The 20,564-nt window shown below is 43.7% G+C and overlaps 2 protein-coding genes across 4 annotated transcripts; one reads left to right on the top strand and one right to left on the bottom strand.

Moving 5' to 3' along the window:
- The first annotated feature begins 137 nt into the window (after positions 1-137).
- Positions 138-14,386, top strand: C3H12orf60 (chromosome 3 C12orf60 homolog). Of its 3 annotated transcripts, none has more exons than XM_076568111.1 (3): positions 138-161; positions 5,922-5,972; positions 13,440-14,386. In XM_076568111.1, exon 3 carries the CDS (start codon positions 13,464-13,466, stop codon positions 14,187-14,189), a length of 726 nt encoding a protein of 241 aa, XP_076424226.1. In that variant the 5' UTR covers positions 138-161; positions 5,922-5,972; positions 13,440-13,463; the 3' UTR covers positions 14,190-14,386. The 3 variants fall into 3 exon arrangements, with proteins under 3 accessions (XP_076424226.1, XP_042130134.1, XP_042130135.1); XM_042274200.2 differs by lacking the exon at positions 138-161 and adding an exon at positions 567-654; XM_042274201.2 differs by lacking the exons at positions 138-161; positions 5,922-5,972 and adding an exon at positions 575-654.
- On the bottom strand, positions 2,436-8,803 carry Smco3 (single-pass membrane protein with coiled-coil domains 3). The gene is made up of 2 exons (XM_006976511.4): positions 8,711-8,803; positions 2,436-3,277 (listed from the first exon to the last, which is right to left on the bottom strand). The coding sequence occupies exon 2, from the start codon at positions 3,259-3,261 to the stop codon at positions 2,584-2,586; it is 678 nt and encodes a 225-aa protein (XP_006976573.1). The 5' UTR covers positions 3,262-3,277; positions 8,711-8,803; the 3' UTR covers positions 2,436-2,583.
- Positions 14,387-20,564: the final 6,178 nt, after the last annotated feature.

Consider the following 20,564-nt stretch of genomic DNA (forward strand, 5'->3'; position numbering starts at 1 on the left):
GGATATCGGCCAGCCAAGAACCCGCCTCATTCCGGAGCTTGTAGATTGACACTGATATCGTCCAATAAGAATAAAAAGAAGGAAACTGCTATGTGATTGGCCAGTTGCTGTACCTCTCTCGGAATTCTGACGTAGTTTCCGGAAGCTCCTTCTATGGAGAGGTCAGGTATCGGTCCTTCTACAAGGCAGAGTCGTGTGGTGATTTTGTCCCTTGTTGTGTGGACTGTAAATGGATGCTGTCCTCCGGGAATGCCTCCGTTTGAAAACGAGTTCCCGGAGGACAGTAGGCTCCGAGTTTAAAAAGTGCTCGGCAAACATCAGCCCTTTGCATGCCTGCCTGGTGCTCCTGGGATTCAGGAGAGGCTCGCAAACACCCAGCATGTGTAGATCCGAACAAAAAAATCATTTCCTGGCGAGACTCACTAGTTGATAATCTGCACACACACAAAATACATTTTAAAAGAGAAACAAGGGTACATGTTTTAGGTTTTCCAGAGGAAAACATAACGCTCCCGTTCCGACTGATCTCTTGATCACCCCAAAGTCCTTTATGATGTCATTACACACTCGGAATTCGTTCTCTCTAGTCTCCGTCTTTTCCTTCCCTCCTACACCCCATTCCTTAAGACTCCTCCCCACCCTTTCCCCCTAAAGGTAAGCATTTTAAATGAAATCTTCGTAAAGCTCATGCTTGGTTGTTTTTCGGTCTGAGCATCCTTTACAGAAAAAGGTTATAAGGGAATTTCGATATCAGGTAGTCCGTAAGTATTGATAGACATGTATATTAATGTTTATGATGTTTAAGTGTGTCGCCTAACAGTGTAACATCAGTCCCATACTTACGCTAAGCTTTGTTGTAGTAGAAAAAACACTTACATTTTGAGGTAGGATCCCTGTGAAGCCCTGACTTGTCTGTTCAATAAGTAGACCTCCACCTCCCCATCCTCCTGTCTCATTGTCTTGACTGATGGAGTTACAGGCATGAGGCATGATGCCTGGGTACCTTATTAAATTCTTGGTTTGATTACTCTTTGAGTGTCAGCGGTAGCAAGATCTAGTCGTTCAAAACTTACCAGCTAATAATAATAATAATAACAACAACAACAATAATAATAAAAACCTGAAGGTGACCCAAATTGTTATATTGAAACTAATTTATAAGACCAGTGATAAAACAGAAAATAATACATTTGAAAAAGTCATATGGCTAGTTAAAATTTTTCATCTATTTGTAAGAGTTGGTTTTTTTTTTTTTTTTTGGTTTTTTCGAGACAGGGTTTCTCTGTGTAGCTTTGAGCCTTTCCTGGATCTCTCTCTGTAGTCCAGGCTGGCATTGAACTCACAGAGATCCTCCTGGCTCTGCCTCCCGAGTGCTGGGATTAAAGGCGTGCGCCACCACTGCCCGGCAGTTGTTTTGTTTTTAAGTACAAAAAAATTCATTGGAATAAAATACTCAGGATACCTCAAAAACCTCTTACAGCCGGGCAGTGGTGTCGCACGCCTTTAATCCCAGCACTCGGGAGGCAGAGCCAGGAGGATCTCTGTGAGTTCGAGGCCAGCCTGGTCTACAAAGTGAGTTCCAGGAAAGGCACAAAACTACACAGAGAAACCCTGTCTTGAAAAACAACAACAACAACAACAAAAAACAAACAAACAAACAAACAAAAAACTATAGCAAGGACATTCTCGGCATCAACAGTATAATAACTTTCAAAGTGTACCCTATAAATGGGCCAATGGGAATTGTTAGTTGAAGGATTTAGAAAACAAATGCTGTATCTACAGAACTGAAGTTGTATCAGCAGGCCTCCATAGCCTCTGGCTTTTCCTGAAATCTGGGGGTAAATGACAAACCCGAAAGGCCACTGCGTCCTCTTCCTCACCCTAATATATTTTATGCGTGGATAGCTGGGCTTTATTTCTTGTTTGCTTTTGAAAATGTTCTAGAGTGTCCCACGGCCTAAGTGATAGGAACAGTTGGTCAATATTAGTTGCATTATAGAAACAAGTTTTATTATTTTATCTTTTTCCAAATCTATCCAGTCACACTTTGTAATTAGTAGAAGCTTACAGATCCATTGCCTCCTTTCATTCTTGGGGAAAATGTTGTTGGTTGCAGTCGTTTCCAGGTTACAGACAGTTGGATTTAATCTAGGGGTAAAAATGTGGAAGTATTTCTAGTTAACTTGAAGGCTGTAAGTGTGTATCTAGCCAGATGAGTATGTCTCATTAGACCTAAGGGATGTTTGGAACAGGCGATAGGAATTCCTCTGCATTTATATGGGATGTTTGAGGACATTGAGTGGGAACAAGGAAACAGTAGTCTATACCTGCTGCTCTGTGATGCATTTATAACACAAGGTTCTGACAGCAGGGGAGAAAACTCCCAGATAGAGACTCAGCCCTTCAGGGTCTAGTACAACCAATGTGGGCACTCGCTGTTGTCATAGAACCCAAGCATTCCCAATTTTTTACTCTATCGCTGTCCACATCGGAGGCATATGGAAAATGAAACTAGTTAAAGAAATAAGCCTTGAGATGCAGAGGGAAGCACAGAACTATCCCAGTGGTGGATCCATGACTTCATCTTATCTGGCGTTTCACGGCACTGGTGACCTCAGTGATGGCGTGATGGTACCTTTCCGAAGCTGCCTTGAACTCCACCAGATGCTTCTCGTAGCTTTTGATGGCTGCTTGAAGCTGCGTCCTCTCCACTGCTCCCAAGATGGCACGAATGATCATATCTATGCCAAGACCAAGCACGGCAACGCCGATGCTACCAAGGAGGGAAGTCCCGATGTGAGCTAGCACGGTGACCAGCTTGTTAATTATGCCAGTGGTGACATTGGAGCCCACGAGTTTAACAGCCACTGCACTGGCTGCAGTTGTAGCTTCTCCCAGGATGACAGAAATGACCTTTTGCACGATTGCGATCTTCTCTGTCTCCCGTTCCTTGATGTCCTGAAGTTTTCTGTAAAGGGTTGGCTCCAGTTTCTCTTTCAGTGCCTCATCAACCTTCTGCAGTTCCTTTTGGATCTGTATCACAGCTTGAATGATGATGTCACAGTTTTCTTTAATAGTTCCATCTCTTTTCATCTCAATGAAGGCCAGCGTACAGCCCAAGTGGGTGTTCAGAACCCCGGTCAGCTTGTTGGTGACCTGGAAGCTGTCAGACAAGCAGTCTAGAAGCTGCTGGTGAAGGCGGTTCACTTCCTGCCGCCTCCTTGGGTTTTCTGGGTAGAGGAAGTCACTCTGAGCCATATTTCAGCTACAGTCTCTGAAAAATCAAATGAAATTGTCACAGAGTGCCTGTAGGACTCTACTCAGGAGGCCTTCCAAGTAGCCATAGCCAAAGGCTTTCTCCGAGAACTCTGGTTTGATTTACTTCTCTGTTTGAGACAGGCTCTCATGTAGCCCAAACCAGGTATAATTTCAGATCCTCCAGCCTTAGCCTCCCAGGAGCTGTGATTACAGACCTGTGCCCCCTGCCTGGTATATTCCATGCTGGGGATCAAACCCAGAGCTTCATGAATTTGACACAACCATTCTACAAACTGAGCTGAATCCTCAGCCCCTCAGAGGTTAGCTCTTGACTACCATTACTTATTTCCCCAGCCCTAGCCACCACACTAAATGTGTCTGCCAGGTATATTTCTCAAGTATCTGGAGTTAAATCAATAGTCTAAAGATCTCTGGGTTTACAGCAACACTGATATAAATTTAGTGTGTATGTATTTGAAAATTTAAAATGTTCCCCCAGGGCTTGTGAGATGACTTACTTAGTTGGTACCGGTGCTTGCTTTACAAACCTGAAAAACCTGAGTTTGGTCCCTGGGACCCACTTGACCCAGCTGGCTCTTGCAAGATATCCTCTGAGCTCCACACACCCACCATGGTGTACCCACCCACAACCACCTCACCTCTCTCCAATAAATATTTTTAAAATCTAAAAAAGGAAATAAAATATTAGCATCATTATACCTCTATGAACAATTCTTTTTAAAACATAAGGACGATCCAAAACTGACACCTATGCAATATTAGAATCTTTAAAAATTCTTCATGAGCCAGGCATGGTGGTATGCCTTTGACTCTGGCACTCTGGACACAGAGGCAGGTAGATCTCTGGGCTGCAAAGCAAGTTCCAAGCTAGCCAGAGCAACGCAGTGAGATCCTGTCTCAAAAGACAAACATTTCTCAGAATAAGAGTATATTTTCCAGATGGTAGGTTGAAATATCATTTGAGAAGGTGGACCCCATACAAGAACAGGGCAGTTATGATCATGTCTGGAACTCTCTTTGTAAAGCATACACATTAAACGATTTAGTCTAGTCTATATTGCATGTGGCCATTTGCTTTGTTTTGTTTGAAACAGGGTCTCACTCTGTAGCACAGGCTCACATGAACTCACTAGGTAGCCAGTACAGCCTCAAATTCACAGTGGTTCTCCTGCAGCCTCCTGAGTGCTGAAAGCAGCCTCCACACTCTCCACAATCATTATCAAGACAGGCTAGAGTGAGTGTCAGGAAGAAGGTAATGGCTTCTCACAAAAGCTTTAGGAAGTAGCAAAAGCACACTGTACACCAATATAGCTAAATGGGAGGGGACTTCTTGTGCTTGTGTTTGTGGCTCACAGCACCCTCTATTAAGAGAGGGAACACCCATGCTTTTCTGCATTTATTTTACTGAAAAACTGGGCAGAGAAAGAACAATGTGCTTCTTAATGTGCATAATAGGCTTTCTGTGTGCCCAGCACTTGAACTTTTCTGTTAAACTCTGCAATGATTAGTTTTATAATTATTTTTATGTGTTCATACCTGCATGTGTTTTGCCTGCATGTGTGTATGTCGGTGTATCATGTGTGTGCCTAGTGCCCTCTAAGGCCAGAAGAAGACACTGGATCTCCTAGAACTGGAGTTACAGACAGTTGTGAACCCCCATGTGGGTGCTGGTAACGGAACTCAGGTCCTTTGGAAAGAGCATTCAGTGCTCTTGACCTCAGAGCCATCTCTCTGGCCCTGTTTAAAAATCATATATTATATACACATAATCATGTATGTGTTTATGAGGTTTACCAAACAATCGTTTCTCTGTTGTCTGTGTTGTAATCTGTCCTCCTGTTTTTGTCTTACGAGGCAAGTGACTGATTCGACCAGCCTGTGTTCTGATGGTGGTGTCCTTGCTCCCACCCTTTTCTGTTTAAAGAACCAGTTATCTTGTGCGCAGTGCATCAGAGCACGCTTACAAGAATACGGTGTCGTCTACCCTAACACTGAAACTAGGGCCAGTCCACACTTTACAAGAATACGGTGTCGTCTACCCTAACGCTGAAACTAAGGCCAGTCGACACCTCTGAACTGCTTTTGCAGTTTGTGTTTGGCACCGTTTACAGGAGTGCTTTTCCCAGTGACTCACAAAGGAGAAACAGCTGGTGATGCCCCACTTTCCTGGCATTTCTAATCAGGTTAGGAAGTTAAGACATTTAAACTACAAAGTCAAATTGGAAAAAAAACTGGTTGTACAAGATTCGTGTTTGACTTGTGTAAAGTCAATTTTAAACAATTCACATTTTATTACTCTATATTAATAGTGCCCCACGTGGAGACAGACACCTGGTCACTCAGGAAGGGTCACAGTGTGTGGGCTTTTGAATTTATTTCTTTAAATGTGTCCTTGATGCTTAAGAGGAGGCTCGATGCTGCATGGAGGACTGAGAGTTGGTAATGTGTGGTTTGTGCTTCCATCTGGCTTTCAACTGTTTGCTTCTGAATCGCAATCTGAGCGCTTTCCTTAGCGGAACAGAAGCCCGCAATTAGTCAGACTTCTTAAAGATCACTGATGCCTACCGACTGACACAATGCTGTGCCCCAGAGGGGTTCTGGGCTATAAACTCACTACCACTTTTTTACATTTTTAACAGTTACCTGCCTGAAGCCTGTTAAAGATTGTGGCATTACCAGGTGCCTCAGAGGTGAGTTTAACACAGGTGTAATACACCCATTTATCGCAGATTTGGGATTTCATAAAATCTGAGTTATCACATAGCCAGTGCTTCCTGTCAGTGAAAAAGTCCTGTTTGGGCATTTACTCCAGTTTTGCAGCCTGTGGTCCACTCAAGTAAGCCACCTTCTGAAGAACCCTGCAGCAGCCTGCTGGGGACTTGCCAGCCAGCAGGGGGAGCCCGTGGCTCCTGGGAGTCCCATCTCGCTCCAGCCTTTGTGATACAGTTCTGCTTTGCTTGGTGTGCGTCTGAGCTCTAGGGGTACAATTTTGTTTGGTGTGAGTGTTCGGTTGTTAAAACGGGATTTTGAGTCCAAGAGTAAATCCCGGAATTTAAGAGGTAGAGGCAGGAGGATCAGGAGTTCAAGGTCAGCCTCAACTACATGGTGATTTCAAGGCAACCTAGGTTACATGAGACTGTCTCAAAGGGGTGGAGGAGAATTATAAAAGAAGGGAATTGATGTTAATTTCATGATACTATGCAGGGGGTTTAGTTTTTTTTGGAAAAGAACCACATTGCAAGAGAAAGGATGCTGAGTGTCGGGATTAGTACTATTTGTCTTAATAGCTCTTGCTGACATGAACCTCTTGATGTAAGCCAGGCTGACCTTGAACTCATAGAGAGCCTCTTGTCTCTGCCTTCCAAGTGCTAGGATTAAAGAAAGGCATGTGCCACCACACCTGGTTTATCATGCTTTAAAAATGCCTTATTAAATTAAATTTAAAGTTAACATTCAAAGTAATGGGCTTCATTATGGCGATTTATACATATAACTCATTATGCTTTGCTCTTACCCACCCCGTCCCTCATTTCTCTGTCACTTCTTGCTGGTCACATTTTCAAATAAAACTTTTTAGGGTACTTTATGAACAACACCAGTGCATTATCAGCCAAGAGCTATGGGAATTTAAAGAGAGAAATTAAGATTGAGGGGACCGCAGGAAACTTCACAGAGAAAGCCTCATATGATTTGTGTTCTGGTAGATGCTCAAATTATAATGTTGAGAAATTAAAAATAGGAACCGATAGAGTATTTTACATATAAGACCATCCCCCTAATCTATGGACTTTTAAACAGAGAAGGACATCTGAAATCCTGCTAACTGTTGTTCTGAACATTTTTCTGTGTGCATAAAGAATCTTTACGAAGTTATAATAATGGTAAAATTGTAGTAATAATAAAATTCCTCTTACTTTAGCTCATTTACTTTCCTATATTTCTAATTTTATAAGCACTTTATTAGTTACATAAACTATTCCAAATCTTTATCATAATCCATTAAATCTCCAAGTATGTCACTGTTGTGATGTTTGTATGGATAGTCTATTTTTCCCTCCATCATCTGTGTTTTTTCCGTGGAATAAGTAAGAAAAACAACACAGTAAGGATCATTTTCACGTGGAAGTAGAAGTCAGTTCCCTCCTTCGCCTTGTGACTTCTAGGGATGGAATTCAGGTTTTCAGGCTTGGTGGCACACACTTTTACCCGTTGAGCTATCCTGCTGATCCTACTTTCTTATGCCTTTGACACATATTCAAATGGCATTTTAAAAGCTTGTCTGCTGACCCCCAAAGTAAATTTTTATGCCGTGATACTGATCTCTCTCCGAGGTGGTCTTGTTGAAATAGTGTTGACCTGAAGAACATAGGATACATTTCAGAAAGAGTTCTCCCGTTAGGAATACACACTCAGCACATTTAAGATGAAATGATGAGACCCTGGGTTTATTCTCACTAAATTTGAAGAAATAGTAAGGCGGGGTCATAGAACAGTAAGGTGGGCCTTGGTCTGTCCTTTCTAAAGCTGGGTTGAAGGTTGAAGGGTAGTACATGCAAAGTCATGCCAGTGCGACCACTGCTGTGTAGATCTGGGCTTTGTCCATAATAATTATGTATTACATTACACACACACACACACACACACACACACACAAATGGGGGAGGGGGGGCAAGGCTCTGATGTTATGCACTGCTCTCTCGGCTCCTCACTCTCCACCTGTGAGTGGAGACAGCATACAGATAAGGCCAGAAGCTTTACAGTGGGAAAGAGCAGCTGCTCTCTAGTCCTGAGCCTCACTTCAAATCAAAGCCCCGGTGTTCACTTAAGTTATGCAATGATACATTTTCTGATACAAATTCCTCTGAGAAATATTTTTAATGGAATGCACTGATAATGTTTAGCAGGAAGCAGACCATCAAGGTTATCCATTCCCACTTATCAAAAGAGTCCATTGTGGACTTGAGACATTTCTGAGAAAAACAGTGCCCGTCCCCATCAAAGGCTGTTTAGAGGCACATGGTCTATCCAAGTGTGGTTGACTTCATGGAGTACAAGCAAGTGCTGTGAGTTAGCTAAAGTAAGAGCTCACCTTCGTTCTTTCAAAGCCGAGCTCTGGGTCCCTTTATGACATCTGTAGCATAGAAAGTCCATATCATCATCCATATGAGCAACATACTTTCACACATGCATCACGGCATCTGCAGCCTTCTTAAAACGAATGTCTTTGTCGCTTCTCTCCCTCAGTGACTCAGTCTTACATCTTTCAGTGAAAGTCTTCCTTTCCTGGTGTCTTCAAAGCATGCCCTGTGATCCTCTCGAAACAAAGCTGGCACTATATATGGCTACTCACAATTGGCATTATCCCAAAGCCCTTAGCTCTTGCAATTCCGAGTATTATAATGTTCGTAGGACTTTCCACATCACTTACCTTCCTTCCCAAGTCTGTGTCCCTCTGTTGTTTAGGAGTATTGTTGAAGGGCTCTTTCATGTGGGTTCATGTGGAAGCTTCTGGTGGAATGTGATGACCTCCAGACTTTGCTGGTCTCTGCTGGGTCCCTATGCCTGTCTGGTTCATAGCCACTTCTGCCTGGTTTAGTTCTAAGAATCCTTCAGTTTCCTACAATGCAATTTGCTGATGTTGTAAGCAATGTAACTTCAGAGATTAATAAATTGATGGACTTGTTTCTGTATTTTCTATTCTTTAATGAGTTTTTCTTTTATTAAAAAGTGCTATAAAGCCAAACAAAACCAGTTCAGTAGAGGTGATGGCTCCTTGGTTATAGCTCTGAGAATCCATCTTATCAACTCTGCCAGATCCATTTTCTTTGGCTTCTGCTGCATTTGGACTGTTATCTGTTCCTGGTAGCTGTGTTCAGATTCTCAGGAGATACAAAACCAGATACAGCCAAAACTGTATACAGGAGTTTTTTTGTTTTTTTTTTTTCCAGGCTAGGAGTTCTGTTCTTCATCACTTGTTATCTTCTTAACAGAGGCTCACTGGTCCTGGAAGACTCAGTGGCTGAATGTCTCCATCCTCCCTTGCTCCCTCTTGAAGTCATGGCTTCTGTTTCTTTAGCTGCTGTTGTTAAGTATACACACACACACACACACACACACACACACACACACTAAATATATAAATACAACCTACTCACTCCATTTAGTGTTACTTGTATGTATATGATTTCAGTGCTTAACATTTGGTATTGGATAATCAATTAGATGGCTCATCCCTGGGCAAGACTATTTCTCCCCATATCAGCTCTCAGCATTCCTTTTATAGTGTGTGTGTGTGTGTGTGTGTGTGTGTGTGTGTGTGTGTGTGTGTGTGTGTGCCTGAGTGTATATGAGCACAACATGTGCAGGAGCCTGCAGAGGTCAGAAGAGGGCATTGGATCCCATGGAAGTGGAGTTCCAGGTAGCTGTGAACTGCCAGGTAGGTAAGTATAACTGAATCCAGGTCCTCTGGAAGAGCACCCAATGCTCTTAACCACTGAGCCAGCTCTGCAACCCAGAATGTCTATCAATGTTGTTTTTGTAGGTTAAAATTGAAGGTGGGTAGTAATTCCCATCACTGCTTTGGACCTCATGCCCAAGGAAAAGTCTTATTACTGAAGGGATTAGATCAGTGGAGAATTGCCTGTATCTGGAAGGCTTTGAGAACACCACAGTGCGATGACACAGAAAGGAATCAATGCCAACATAGAACAGACTTAACCAGGAGACCTGAATGGGAGTGCCCCTCCCCCATGCTCATTTTCCTTGCTGCCTAGCAAGGTATCTGGCATTTAGATCCTGGACAGTGTTGAGCTTGAACCATGTCCCCAGGCTGTGCCTTCTGCTGCATCTTGCTTTTTGGCATCTAGGTCCCACATTTCAAACCCCCCTTCACAGAAGGGATTGGCCCTGTGGGACACGTGAGATAAGCATTCAGGTGTGGGGACCCTTTTCAATGTGTCCATCCCCACAGCTGCAAAACAGGAGTTGGTCTCTGGAGAGACTGCCCAAGTGTGAAGTGAAGACACAGGCAATGGCTGCCATTGCTGCTATGGTGGTCTCTGTGTCCAAGCCTATGATGCCTTGGTCTCCTGTTTGCATTGTCCTAGTGGGACTCCAGGAAGGTGAAAGAAGTGAGAAGGGAGGAAATGAGGAAGGAAAGAGAGTGTGGGCATGGCTAAGCAGATGTCTGTCTGTGCAGGTAAATACGGAGTATGATGGTCCTAGAGGAGTCAGTGGCTGGATGAAGTGTGGATCCGAGGCAACCACATAGGCAGCATTATCTTCATTAGCACTGCCATGGCTATGCCCATGGGGGTACCACCATCTTGGTTACCTACACGGTTGCCCTTGGCTGGTGGTGGCAGGTGGCTCCATAGGTGCATGAGCCTAATTACCAGTGATGCATGAGTCCCCAGCAGGACTGCAAATTCATGCATCTCTCAGACTTGTCATGGGGTTGGCCCAACGAGTGTAGTTCAGCCTGGGCCTTCCAGTTTAAAGGCAGCCACCTCTGGTCTAATCACAGGACTTGTTTGGGAGCTGGCCCCCCACCCCCCCCCCACCCCCGTCTAATCATAGAACTTGTCTGGTGTATGTGCTATTTTGTCCTTTGTTCTGGTATGGCAGGAGAGAGGGTCTAGGCACACTATCAACCTCCAACAACCAGGCACTATAAACCAGATAGGAATGAAGAGGAAAGGGCGGGTTAGAATGATAGACTCTGGACTGTTAGGGCTCCTGAGGGGTCCTACCCACCATCTCCAAGTGAATATGTATTTGGGACAGCATACAATATTTGATTATGTATGCTACCAAGGAGCATTGTGGGATCCTTTTGTGGCTTCTTAGCCTCAGAGATAAAATGATTTAAAAATGAACTCAGAAGAACACTTGAGGACAATTTTATTGGAGTTCAAAATAGAGAGGGATGGATGGAGAGAGGGGAGGGAGAACAAGTTGTAAATTTGGACAGCTTCCAGGAGGAGGGATGTGATGTTGAGTGCTGTCAACTTGGCAGGTTCTAGAATCGCTTTAGAGAAGGGCCTCTGAGCATGTCTGGGGGTGCGGTATCTTGATTATATTAACTGTGGTGGGAAGACCCACCAACTGCGAGTAGCACCATTCCCTCGGGAGGAGATTATGGACTATGCGAGGGTGGAGAGGGTGAGCTGAGTCCAGGCATGCACTCCTTGTTCTCTGCTTGTCTGGAGCCCCTGCTTCTGTGGCGTCTCCACACTGACCGACTGTCCACAGAGCTGAGACAAGGGCTTTCTCCGCTAAACTGCACCACACCACAGGAAGGGGCCGGGATATGGGAGGGGTGGGGGGAGAATCCTGCTTTCCGGTTAGAAAGAAGTTTGTGAGCATTTGTGTGGGGAGGAGGAGTGAAGGGGGAGAGAGGGAGGGAGGGATGGGAGGAGAGAGAGAGAGAGAGAGAGAGAGAGAGAGAGAGAGAGAGAGAGAGAGAGAGAGAGAGATGACCAGAGTGTCAAGGCAAGCAGGACTAGGCTTTGGGTCAGTATCCAAAACAAGGAGAGAAAGTGGGGTGATAAAAGTTACACATTCTGAGGGACAACTCAGGTTTGATAATAAAGGTCTGTAAACCGCTGCAGAGGTTTTGTCTTTATAATAGCATATCTTATCAATAAATATCAAATATTCCTCTCGCATTTTTCTCTTTTAAAAAGGTGGTTTTTAATTTCACAGTTTCTGTTATTGTTGTTGGTGGTGTGGAGGCATGCACTTACTACAGGGGCACATGAGGAGGTCAAAAGACAGCTCTCAGGAGTCCCTTGTCTCCTTCCACCCGGGGTTCTGGGCTCAGACTGAGGTTACCAGGCTTGTGGGTGGCCATCTCCCTGGTGCCCGGGCATCTTTGTAGCAGGACTTTCAATGTATCTTATATCTCGAAGTTACAGCTTTGAGGGGTCCTATCCAAGGGGTTGACAAACTCAATTGGATTAACTCCTTAAGGAAAGGACAATAGTACATCTTTATAATCTTACATTCTTATGGGCAGTTTAGAATGTCATGTAGCTCAGGGCCAGAGGTAGAGCTCAGATTTCATTCTTTGCCCCCAAGTCATATAATGAAAGAGATCAAAATAATTCAAGATAAGTTTTAAAAAAAACAGATCTACAAACTACCATACCAATAAGAAATGACCCCTCCCCATGTTTTTTTTTTTTTTTGTTGTTGTTGTTGTTGTTGTTGTTGTTTTGTTTTTTTGAGACAGGGTTTCTCTGTGTAGCTTTGGAGCCTGTCCTGGAACTCACTCTGTAGACCAGGCTGGCCTTGAACTCACAGAGATCCGCCTGCCTCTGCCTCCTGAGTGCTGGGGTTAAAGGCGTGCGCGAAACCGCCCGGCTCCATGTTTCTTTTTGTGAGACATGGTCTCTCTACCTGGCGTTGGTTGTCCTGAAACTCACTTTGTAGACCAGGATGGCCTTAAACTCACAGAGATCCACTGCCTCTGCTGGAATTAAAGGCATGCATCACTATGCCCAGTTTGAAACAACCATTTGCCTGCCACCCTACTTTCTTCCTTTCATACAGTATTTTGAATTTTTTTTTTATTATGTATACAGTGTCCTGCCTGCATGTATGCCTTCACACCAGAAGAGGGCACCAGATGTCATTATAGATGGTTGTGAGCCACCATGTGGTTGCTGGGAATTGAACTCAGGACCTCTGGAAGAACAGTTACTGATCTTAACCTCTGAGCCATCTCTCCAGTCCCAGTATTTTGAATCTTAAGATGCAATTATATGCTTCTTCCCTCTTCTGTAGTATTTCCAATTCCAAGAAGGACAAATGTGATGTTTTCTCTTTCATAAAATTAATATGTTACCAGGGAAACTACAAGTAGGACCCAAAGCTGGTTATGAGAGGGGAGGTTGATCTTCAGTGACCCCCAAGCCTGCTATTGCTAGCTATCTAACATGTAAGTGATCTAAATTCAGGAAGGCGTTTTGTTCTACATTCCTAATTATTCCGGTTACTATTTCCATTAAAGCCCAGAATCATGTCTGCTTCAGTTTTGGAGAGCTTTCCCACCCCTGTCAGAACTTATCTTTGTATTCAAAGCATCCTTTCAGTCTCGTCTTGGTGGCCAACTCCAATTTTAGTTTTCATTTGGATTCTGCTTTGCTTAACAGAGCTTCAAGTTCTTTTTTGGAGAAATGTCTTCTGAGTCAGAAAAGGGTAAAGAGAGACTGATTCAAGCTGCTAAAATACTCTTCTTCCACATACGAGATCTGGTTTCCTTCATAAATAAGTTCGTTGAATTGTTTAACCTCACAATGAAGACTCAGATCCTCCAGATGGATCTGAAAGAAGATAGCTACATTAAAGATTTCTTTGAACAAATGATTAAAATTTTTAAAGAGATGCAGTTGATGTTTGATGCAAAGCACAAACAAATGCAAAAGGAGCCTTTATGTTCCAAGGTGGTGACTGCTGTGACCTCTGCAGTGGAGAAATGTGCCAACGCGGGTCCACACCACACAGCTAAAGAAATGCTCAAAAATATCCAGACACCAGCTTTTGCCTCTGTGCTGAACAGTAGTCACATCCTTGGGAATCTAGAATCTGCTCTTTCGCTCCTGATACAGTTCCCCATCATGAGTCTTCGATTACGTGACTTCTACAGTGAAGAGACCAAAGAGCAGCCAGGTGCTACCACATCTGAGAAAAGTCCAGAACATCCCAAGGCCACTTCAGAGGATGCCTTGAGGAAGCTGCAAGATGCCCTAAGAACTGATAATGCCCACAAGTCAGTAGAAGCAGCCGCAGATGAACTGGAACTGTTTGTCAAGACTATGGAGCCAACCTTACAGGTCCTCCAGAAAACCATAAAGACCATAGAAGGGGATATCTCCACATCTAGGGAAGCCGAGGCCAAGTAGAGGTACGGTGGAAGATGTGTTCCTTTCTGTCTGAAATCAACTTGAGTTCTCTAATTTTTTTTTTTTTGTGGTGCTTTGTACATTCCGTTAATGCTATATATGCAGTTTGTTAGAACTTAAATGTAGAGAATCATCCCTTGACAAACCACTTACCTGTAGCTCTGATTTGTTACAATAAAAAGGCCTAACCAAAGAAAGCCTGCTTGAAATGGAAGTGACTGAGTAGAACATCCTACTGTAAGGATCAAGGCAGTATCACACTCGGGGAGAGTTCTAAATAGGTTGTTGCTTTGAAAGCACAATTAAAGCAACGATCCCTCCTTTTCACAACTCTGTCTCCAGTTACAACAGTGTGAAGTCCAGGTAAGTGTTGGCATTACCTTATGGTAATCTATTCATTACCATACTGTAATCTGTTCATTATTATATAGTAATTAAGAGGCGTGACTGTTCACTCCTGGGAAACATACAATCCATGCTTTGTCATTCGTACTGGTAAAGGATGACACTGGAGTCTGGTGGTCCCCTTGCTGGGATTTTAGCTTTCTGCATCCCAGAAGAAAAAACTGGACAGAGAAATCTGTACTATAGCAAAAACAGACAGTTCATTAAGAAAGGTATGCTTTCAGGGGAGGGAGGAGACCATATCTGGGAGGGAGGTTAGCTGCTCAGTGGCATGCTGGGAGGCTTGTGATCCTTGATGTATCAGTTGCATAGCACCAGCTCTCTCACATGGCTTTTTTTTTTTTTATGTGCATTGATGTTTGGCCTGCATGTCTGTGTGAGGGAGTCGAATCCACTGGAACTTGAGTTATAGGCGGCTGTGAGCTGTCACGTGGCTGCTGGGGTTTGAAACTGATTTTTCACACATTTTTGTCATGGGGTTTTCTACCCATGCTGTCTTATCTGTAACACGCCCCCACGTCAGTCTTCCCTTATGCCAAATGTTTGGTTCATTTGCTAACCCCACAGCTTTGTGTCAGGCTTTTTCCTGGACCTCTTTCAGCCTATTCTCCTGCCTCAGTACAATTTCTGTAATGTTCACTGTTTTGATTTTCATCAACCACTAAATAGTCCTGATATGATTTACTTAGGACTAAGTAAAACAGCAAATGGGCAGTAATATAATTTTGTTGCTTACATGAATAAGACCAGAGCACATAGTTTGTTCTCACCTATTTTCTCTAAAGTCTTAAGATAAGGGGATACTAGTAGTTAAAAAATAAAGGTAGTTTTGTCAGGGTGGACAGAGATGGACATGCAGCTCCATTCACTCACTCACAGCAGACCAAAGAGTTCCCGTACTGTTTTAGGGGACACCACTGTGGGCCAAACTAGTTTTCGTGGCTTCAATGCAGAAAACAATTTTAGGACTGGCGAGTCTAACACAGAGTTGGGGGTTAATAAAGATTGAGAGGTAAGACCAAGCTGTTCCTGGAAGGAGAGTAAGACACCCCCCAGAGCCTGGATACCAGCTTCTCCAAGAAGAGTCGAAGTTTATTAAAAGAGCATTGTAAATACAAACTTAAAACATGCTGGGGGGATCTCCATGTGTGGGCATGGTCTCCTCAACTGAAAGTCACACTTCAATCTGGGCATTGGGAAGGGGAAGTGGACACAAAGTCCCACGCCAGCCAAGAAGCTCTTTGCAATGGACATCAGCTAGGAGGGGGAAACCAGCTTTCTCCGATGGAGTGACACTGCTATACCAACTACCCCCAAGGGCAGGCTCCAAGCCCAGGGGTAGGTGGCCAACACAAAACAAACTCCAGGTTCTTTTGTGTGCTTTTCGTTTTTATTTTGTCTTATTGGTGTTTCCGTTGTTTTGATTTTCCTATTTTTGATAATTTTGAGAGAGAGAGAGAGAGAGAGAGAGAGAGAGAGAGAGAGAGAGAGAGAGAGAGAGAGAGAGAGCCTGAATTTGGGTGGGTAGGGAGGTTGGTAGCATCTGGGAAGAGTTTGGGGAGTGGAAAAACATGATCAAAATATATTTTGAAAAATTTTAAATAAAAAAGAGTCATACTTCATTTTTTGCAATACTTCCATGCAGGACTTGGGTGGATGTGAAGCTCTTTTCCTCCAACACTTCCAAGGAAGCTAAATGAGATGACAGGTGGCCTCTGAGGGCACCTGACCTGACTAGCTGTAGCTGCAAATCTCAGAGAGGCAGGAAGATGCTGTAAGGTTACTGTAGACAAGGTTAATAGTCTCACTTGAGAGTCCCAGAAAGGAAGACCCTGCCTTGCGGTCTTCAATCCTTTTGTGTTCCGACTTCTCAGTGCCAATGTTTGCTACTCCTCAGGGTTCCAGAAGTTCAGCAAAATGACTGTTAATTTTACCAAATCAAGGTTAGATAGAGCTTGGGATATCTCAGTTGGAAAATTGCTTCCCTTGTATTCACCAAGCCCCTGGTTCAGTCCCCAGCCCTGAGTAACACTGGGTGTGGTAGTACATACATGTAATCCTAGTGCTCATGGAGTGAAGACAGATGGTCCATCCTAGCCTGGGATGGACAAACCTTGTTTCAAAAAAAACCAAAATAAAACAAAAAAAACCCCGACAACACATTTAAAGGAAAATGAGTTAATTCAACAAAAGTCGATTGGAATCAGATCACTGGACAACTAAACCTTAAATCCTGATTTAATATGCAATTTATCCAGAAATTTTATTTCACTGCTTAAAGAATATTTATTTATTCTTATTTATGTTATGGGTGTTTTGCCTGTATATGTGTATGTGTCCACATGTATGCAGGATCCCTCAGACATTAAAGGAGAGCACTGGACTCTCTGGAACTGGAATTTCAGACCTTTGTAAGTGACTATGTGGATGCTGGGAACTGAATCTGGGTTCTATTCAAGAGCAGCAAGCATCCTGACTACTGGGCCATCTCTCCAGCCCCTTTCCTGCTGTTTTAAGTACACACAGAACTTTCAGATATTAAAGAAAACACTGCACTGTGACATAAAAATAAAATATTAAATGGGTTCAGGATATTTGTATACACACAAACAAGAGATGCTTCATTATTTTAATGAAATCACTATGAGAGATAGTCACTATGTACCTTGTCTAGTAGTTTCTTTTAACAGTCCATATGAATTTATTTCTGAGCGTTAGTTTTACCTCTAGAAGATACCCCAGACTAGCAGGAAGAGAAATGAGATATTACAGTGAAATATCTAAACTAGCCTATAGTTGCATGAGTGTGTGTGTGTGTGTGTGAGTGTGTGTGTGTGTGTGAGTGTGTGTGTGTATGTGTGTGTGAGTGTGTGTGTGTGAGTCTGTGTGTGAGTGTGTGTGTGTGTGTGTGTGAGTCTGTGTGTGAGTGTGTGTGTGTGTGTGTGTGTGTGTGTGTGTGTAGGCCAAAGGTCCACATCAGGCGTCTTCCTCTTTCGTCCTCACCGTCCCTCTTTCACAGGCTCTCTTGCTGACCCTGGAGCCCGCAGGTCGCCTACAGCTCTCTTCCTGCACACTCTGGGCATCCTCCTGTCTCCACCTCCCAGTGCTAGGTTTCAGGTGTGTTACAATACCTAGCTTAAATTCTGAAATGTTAACTTGGGTTTTGACTTAATTTAAATAAATGACCAACTTTACAGATTTCATACTCAAAAATTTTGAACTTCTGAGAGAGCTCAAGGGAATATGAACCATACTTTTATCCTTAACCAAGCTCATAAATCTGCATGATTTCAAGAGAGTGATTTCTGTCTCCAAGCTTTGGTCTGTGAACAGCAGCAGGAGGGAGAACTATGTCATCATTTAAAAAACTTACTTCCTGAGAATCATGACCACGTAGGCCACAATGTTTTCTGTTGGAGTAGAGCAGAACTGTGTGAGGGCACAGACTAATGAGTCTGCCGACACAGGACCTGCTTTAGAATCCACCTTTCTACTATGTGCACTGCGGGATGCTCAAAAAAAAAAAAAAAATGATGTTGCTTGTGTGGAGAGCACTCTGTAAGACTTTCCTGTTTAAATCTGTTTTACTCTGAAACCTGATTGTGCATGGAGATGAAATGCTTTTGACTGACATTTTGGCTTTGCTATGTGGCCTTATCGATTTAAAAATATTTGAAATAATATCTGTTTATTTGTGTGTGTGTGTGTGGGTGTGTGATGCATGTGTGGCGGTCAGGAGACAACTTTCAGGAGTCTCCTGCTACCATGTATGTTTGGGGATCCAATTCAGCTCATCAGGCTTAGCAGGTGGTGCCTTTTCTGCAGAGCCATCTTGCTGGCTCCACACTGTGTGGCTTTAAGTCTCACCTCCAGCCATCACACTCCTTTCTCTGCCGGACTTAACTGTTTCTTGGCTCTATAAATTCAAGGACCATCCCTGCTTGGCCTTTTCTTTCTCAGCTCTTTCCCACATGAAGCCGCAGCTCACCTAAGCAAACCCTCCTCTGTGCTAGAGTTTTCTTGCCTTGCCCACAGTCAGGACAAATCTCTGTCACCCGCCAGTCCCACAGCCACTCAGACCCAACCAAGTAAACACAGAGACTTATATTGCTTACAAACTGTATGGCCGTGGCAGGCTTCTTGCTAACTGTTCATATATCTTAAATTAACCCATTTCTATAAATCTATACCTTGCCACGTGGCTCGTGGCTTACCGGCATCTTCACATGCTGCTTGTCATGGTGGCGGCTGGCAGTGTCTCTGACTCAGCCTTCCACTTCCCAGGATTCTTTTCCTCCTTGTCCCGCCTATACTTCCTCCTGCCTGACTACTGGCCAATCAGTGTTTTATTTACTAACGAATCAGAGCAACACATTTGCCATACAGAACATCCCACAGCACTCATGAGGGTGTGTGTGTATGTATGTGTGTGTGTGTGTGTGTGTGTGTGTGTGTGTGTGTGTGTGTGTGTAGAGGCCAAAGGTCTCTAAATGTCTATATCCAGGATCCAGAGGTGTCTCATTTTCTTCTCTGTTTCGTGTCTATGGTTTGTACTTGTTTTGGCCACAACACACTACCACATATAATGTCTTATTGTCTCTCTCTTCCCTCCTCTCACCCTTTCCTCCCATTAGACATCCTACTGCCTGGCTCAAATGCTGCCTCCATCCAAAGCCTTCCTGGTTCTTCTTTAAGGCGTCTTTCCAGACGCTTGGACTCTCACATACATAAGACTTGATTTTCCTCTTGTGACTTGTTTTTCAATTTCTTCTTAGAGATTATACATTTGTGAGAGAACTGGTCAAGTATATTCAACTTTTAGAAGAAAAGAAAAAGTTTCAAGTTTATCCCCGCTACTGTGTGTGAGTGTGGGTGTGCACATGCTATGACATACATATAGAGGTCAGAAGGTAACCTTTGGAGTTGGTTTTCCTCTTCAACCTTGTTTTTTTTTTTTTTTTTTTTTGGTTTTTCGAGACAGGGTTTCTCTGTGTAGCTTTGCGCCTTTCCTGGAGCTCACTTGGTAGCCCAGGCTGGCCTCGAACTCACAGAGATCCGCCTGGCTCTGCCTCCCGAGTGCTGGGATTAAAGGCGTGCGCCACCAACGCCCGGCCTCAACCTTGTTTTTAAGGCAGGATCCTTTTTATTATTTATTTATTTGTTTATTTATTTATTTATTTACTTATTTATAAATAAAAAATATTTCTGTTTGGTTGGCTGCCTATGAGCTTTAAAGTGATTCCCCTGTCTCTGTTTTCCATCTTACTGTAGAAGTACTGGGATTACAGATGCACATGACCATATCTGGCTTTTTGTTTTGTTTTTTGTTTTTCGAGACAGGGTTTCTCTGTGTAGCTTTGGAGCTTGTCCTGGAACTCCCTCTGTAGACCAGGCTGGCCTCCAATTTACAGAGCTCTGCCTGCCTCTGCCTCCCCAGTGCTGGGATCGAGGGTGTGTGCCACCACCGCCTGGCTCATATCTGGCTTTTTACATGGGCTGCAGAGATCAAATTCAGGTTGTCAGTTTTGTGCAGTAAGCCCCTTTACCTGCTGAACCATCTCACCCAGCCTATCCTCATCTTCGCCCCTTTACCTGCTGAACCATCTCACTCACCCTATCCTCATCTTCGCCCCTTTACCTGCTGAACCATCTCACTCACCCTATCCTCATCTTCGCCCTTTTACCTGCTGAACCATCTCACTCACCCTATCCTCACCTTCGCCCCTTTACCTGCTGAACCATCTCACTCACCCTATCCTCAACTTCTAAGCCCCAAGATCCTCTGTATATCTCATAGCTCAATAAGTGCATTCCTATGGCACGAAAGGAGATGTATGTTGGGTGGCTTTTCCTGCTACGTCATTTCACTGCTGCCTTTCCAGGGCTCACTGCAAAGCTGTTCCCTAGACAGCTACCTAAGACCCCATGCAAGGGTTATCCCAAATTATTTGTGCAAATTCTTGTTCCTTT

The sequence above is a fragment of the Peromyscus maniculatus genome, chromosome 3 (genome assembly GCF_049852395.1).
Source record: "Peromyscus maniculatus bairdii isolate BWxNUB_F1_BW_parent chromosome 3, HU_Pman_BW_mat_3.1, whole genome shotgun sequence".
NCBI classification, from domain to species: domain Eukaryota; kingdom Metazoa; phylum Chordata; class Mammalia; order Rodentia; family Cricetidae; genus Peromyscus; species Peromyscus maniculatus.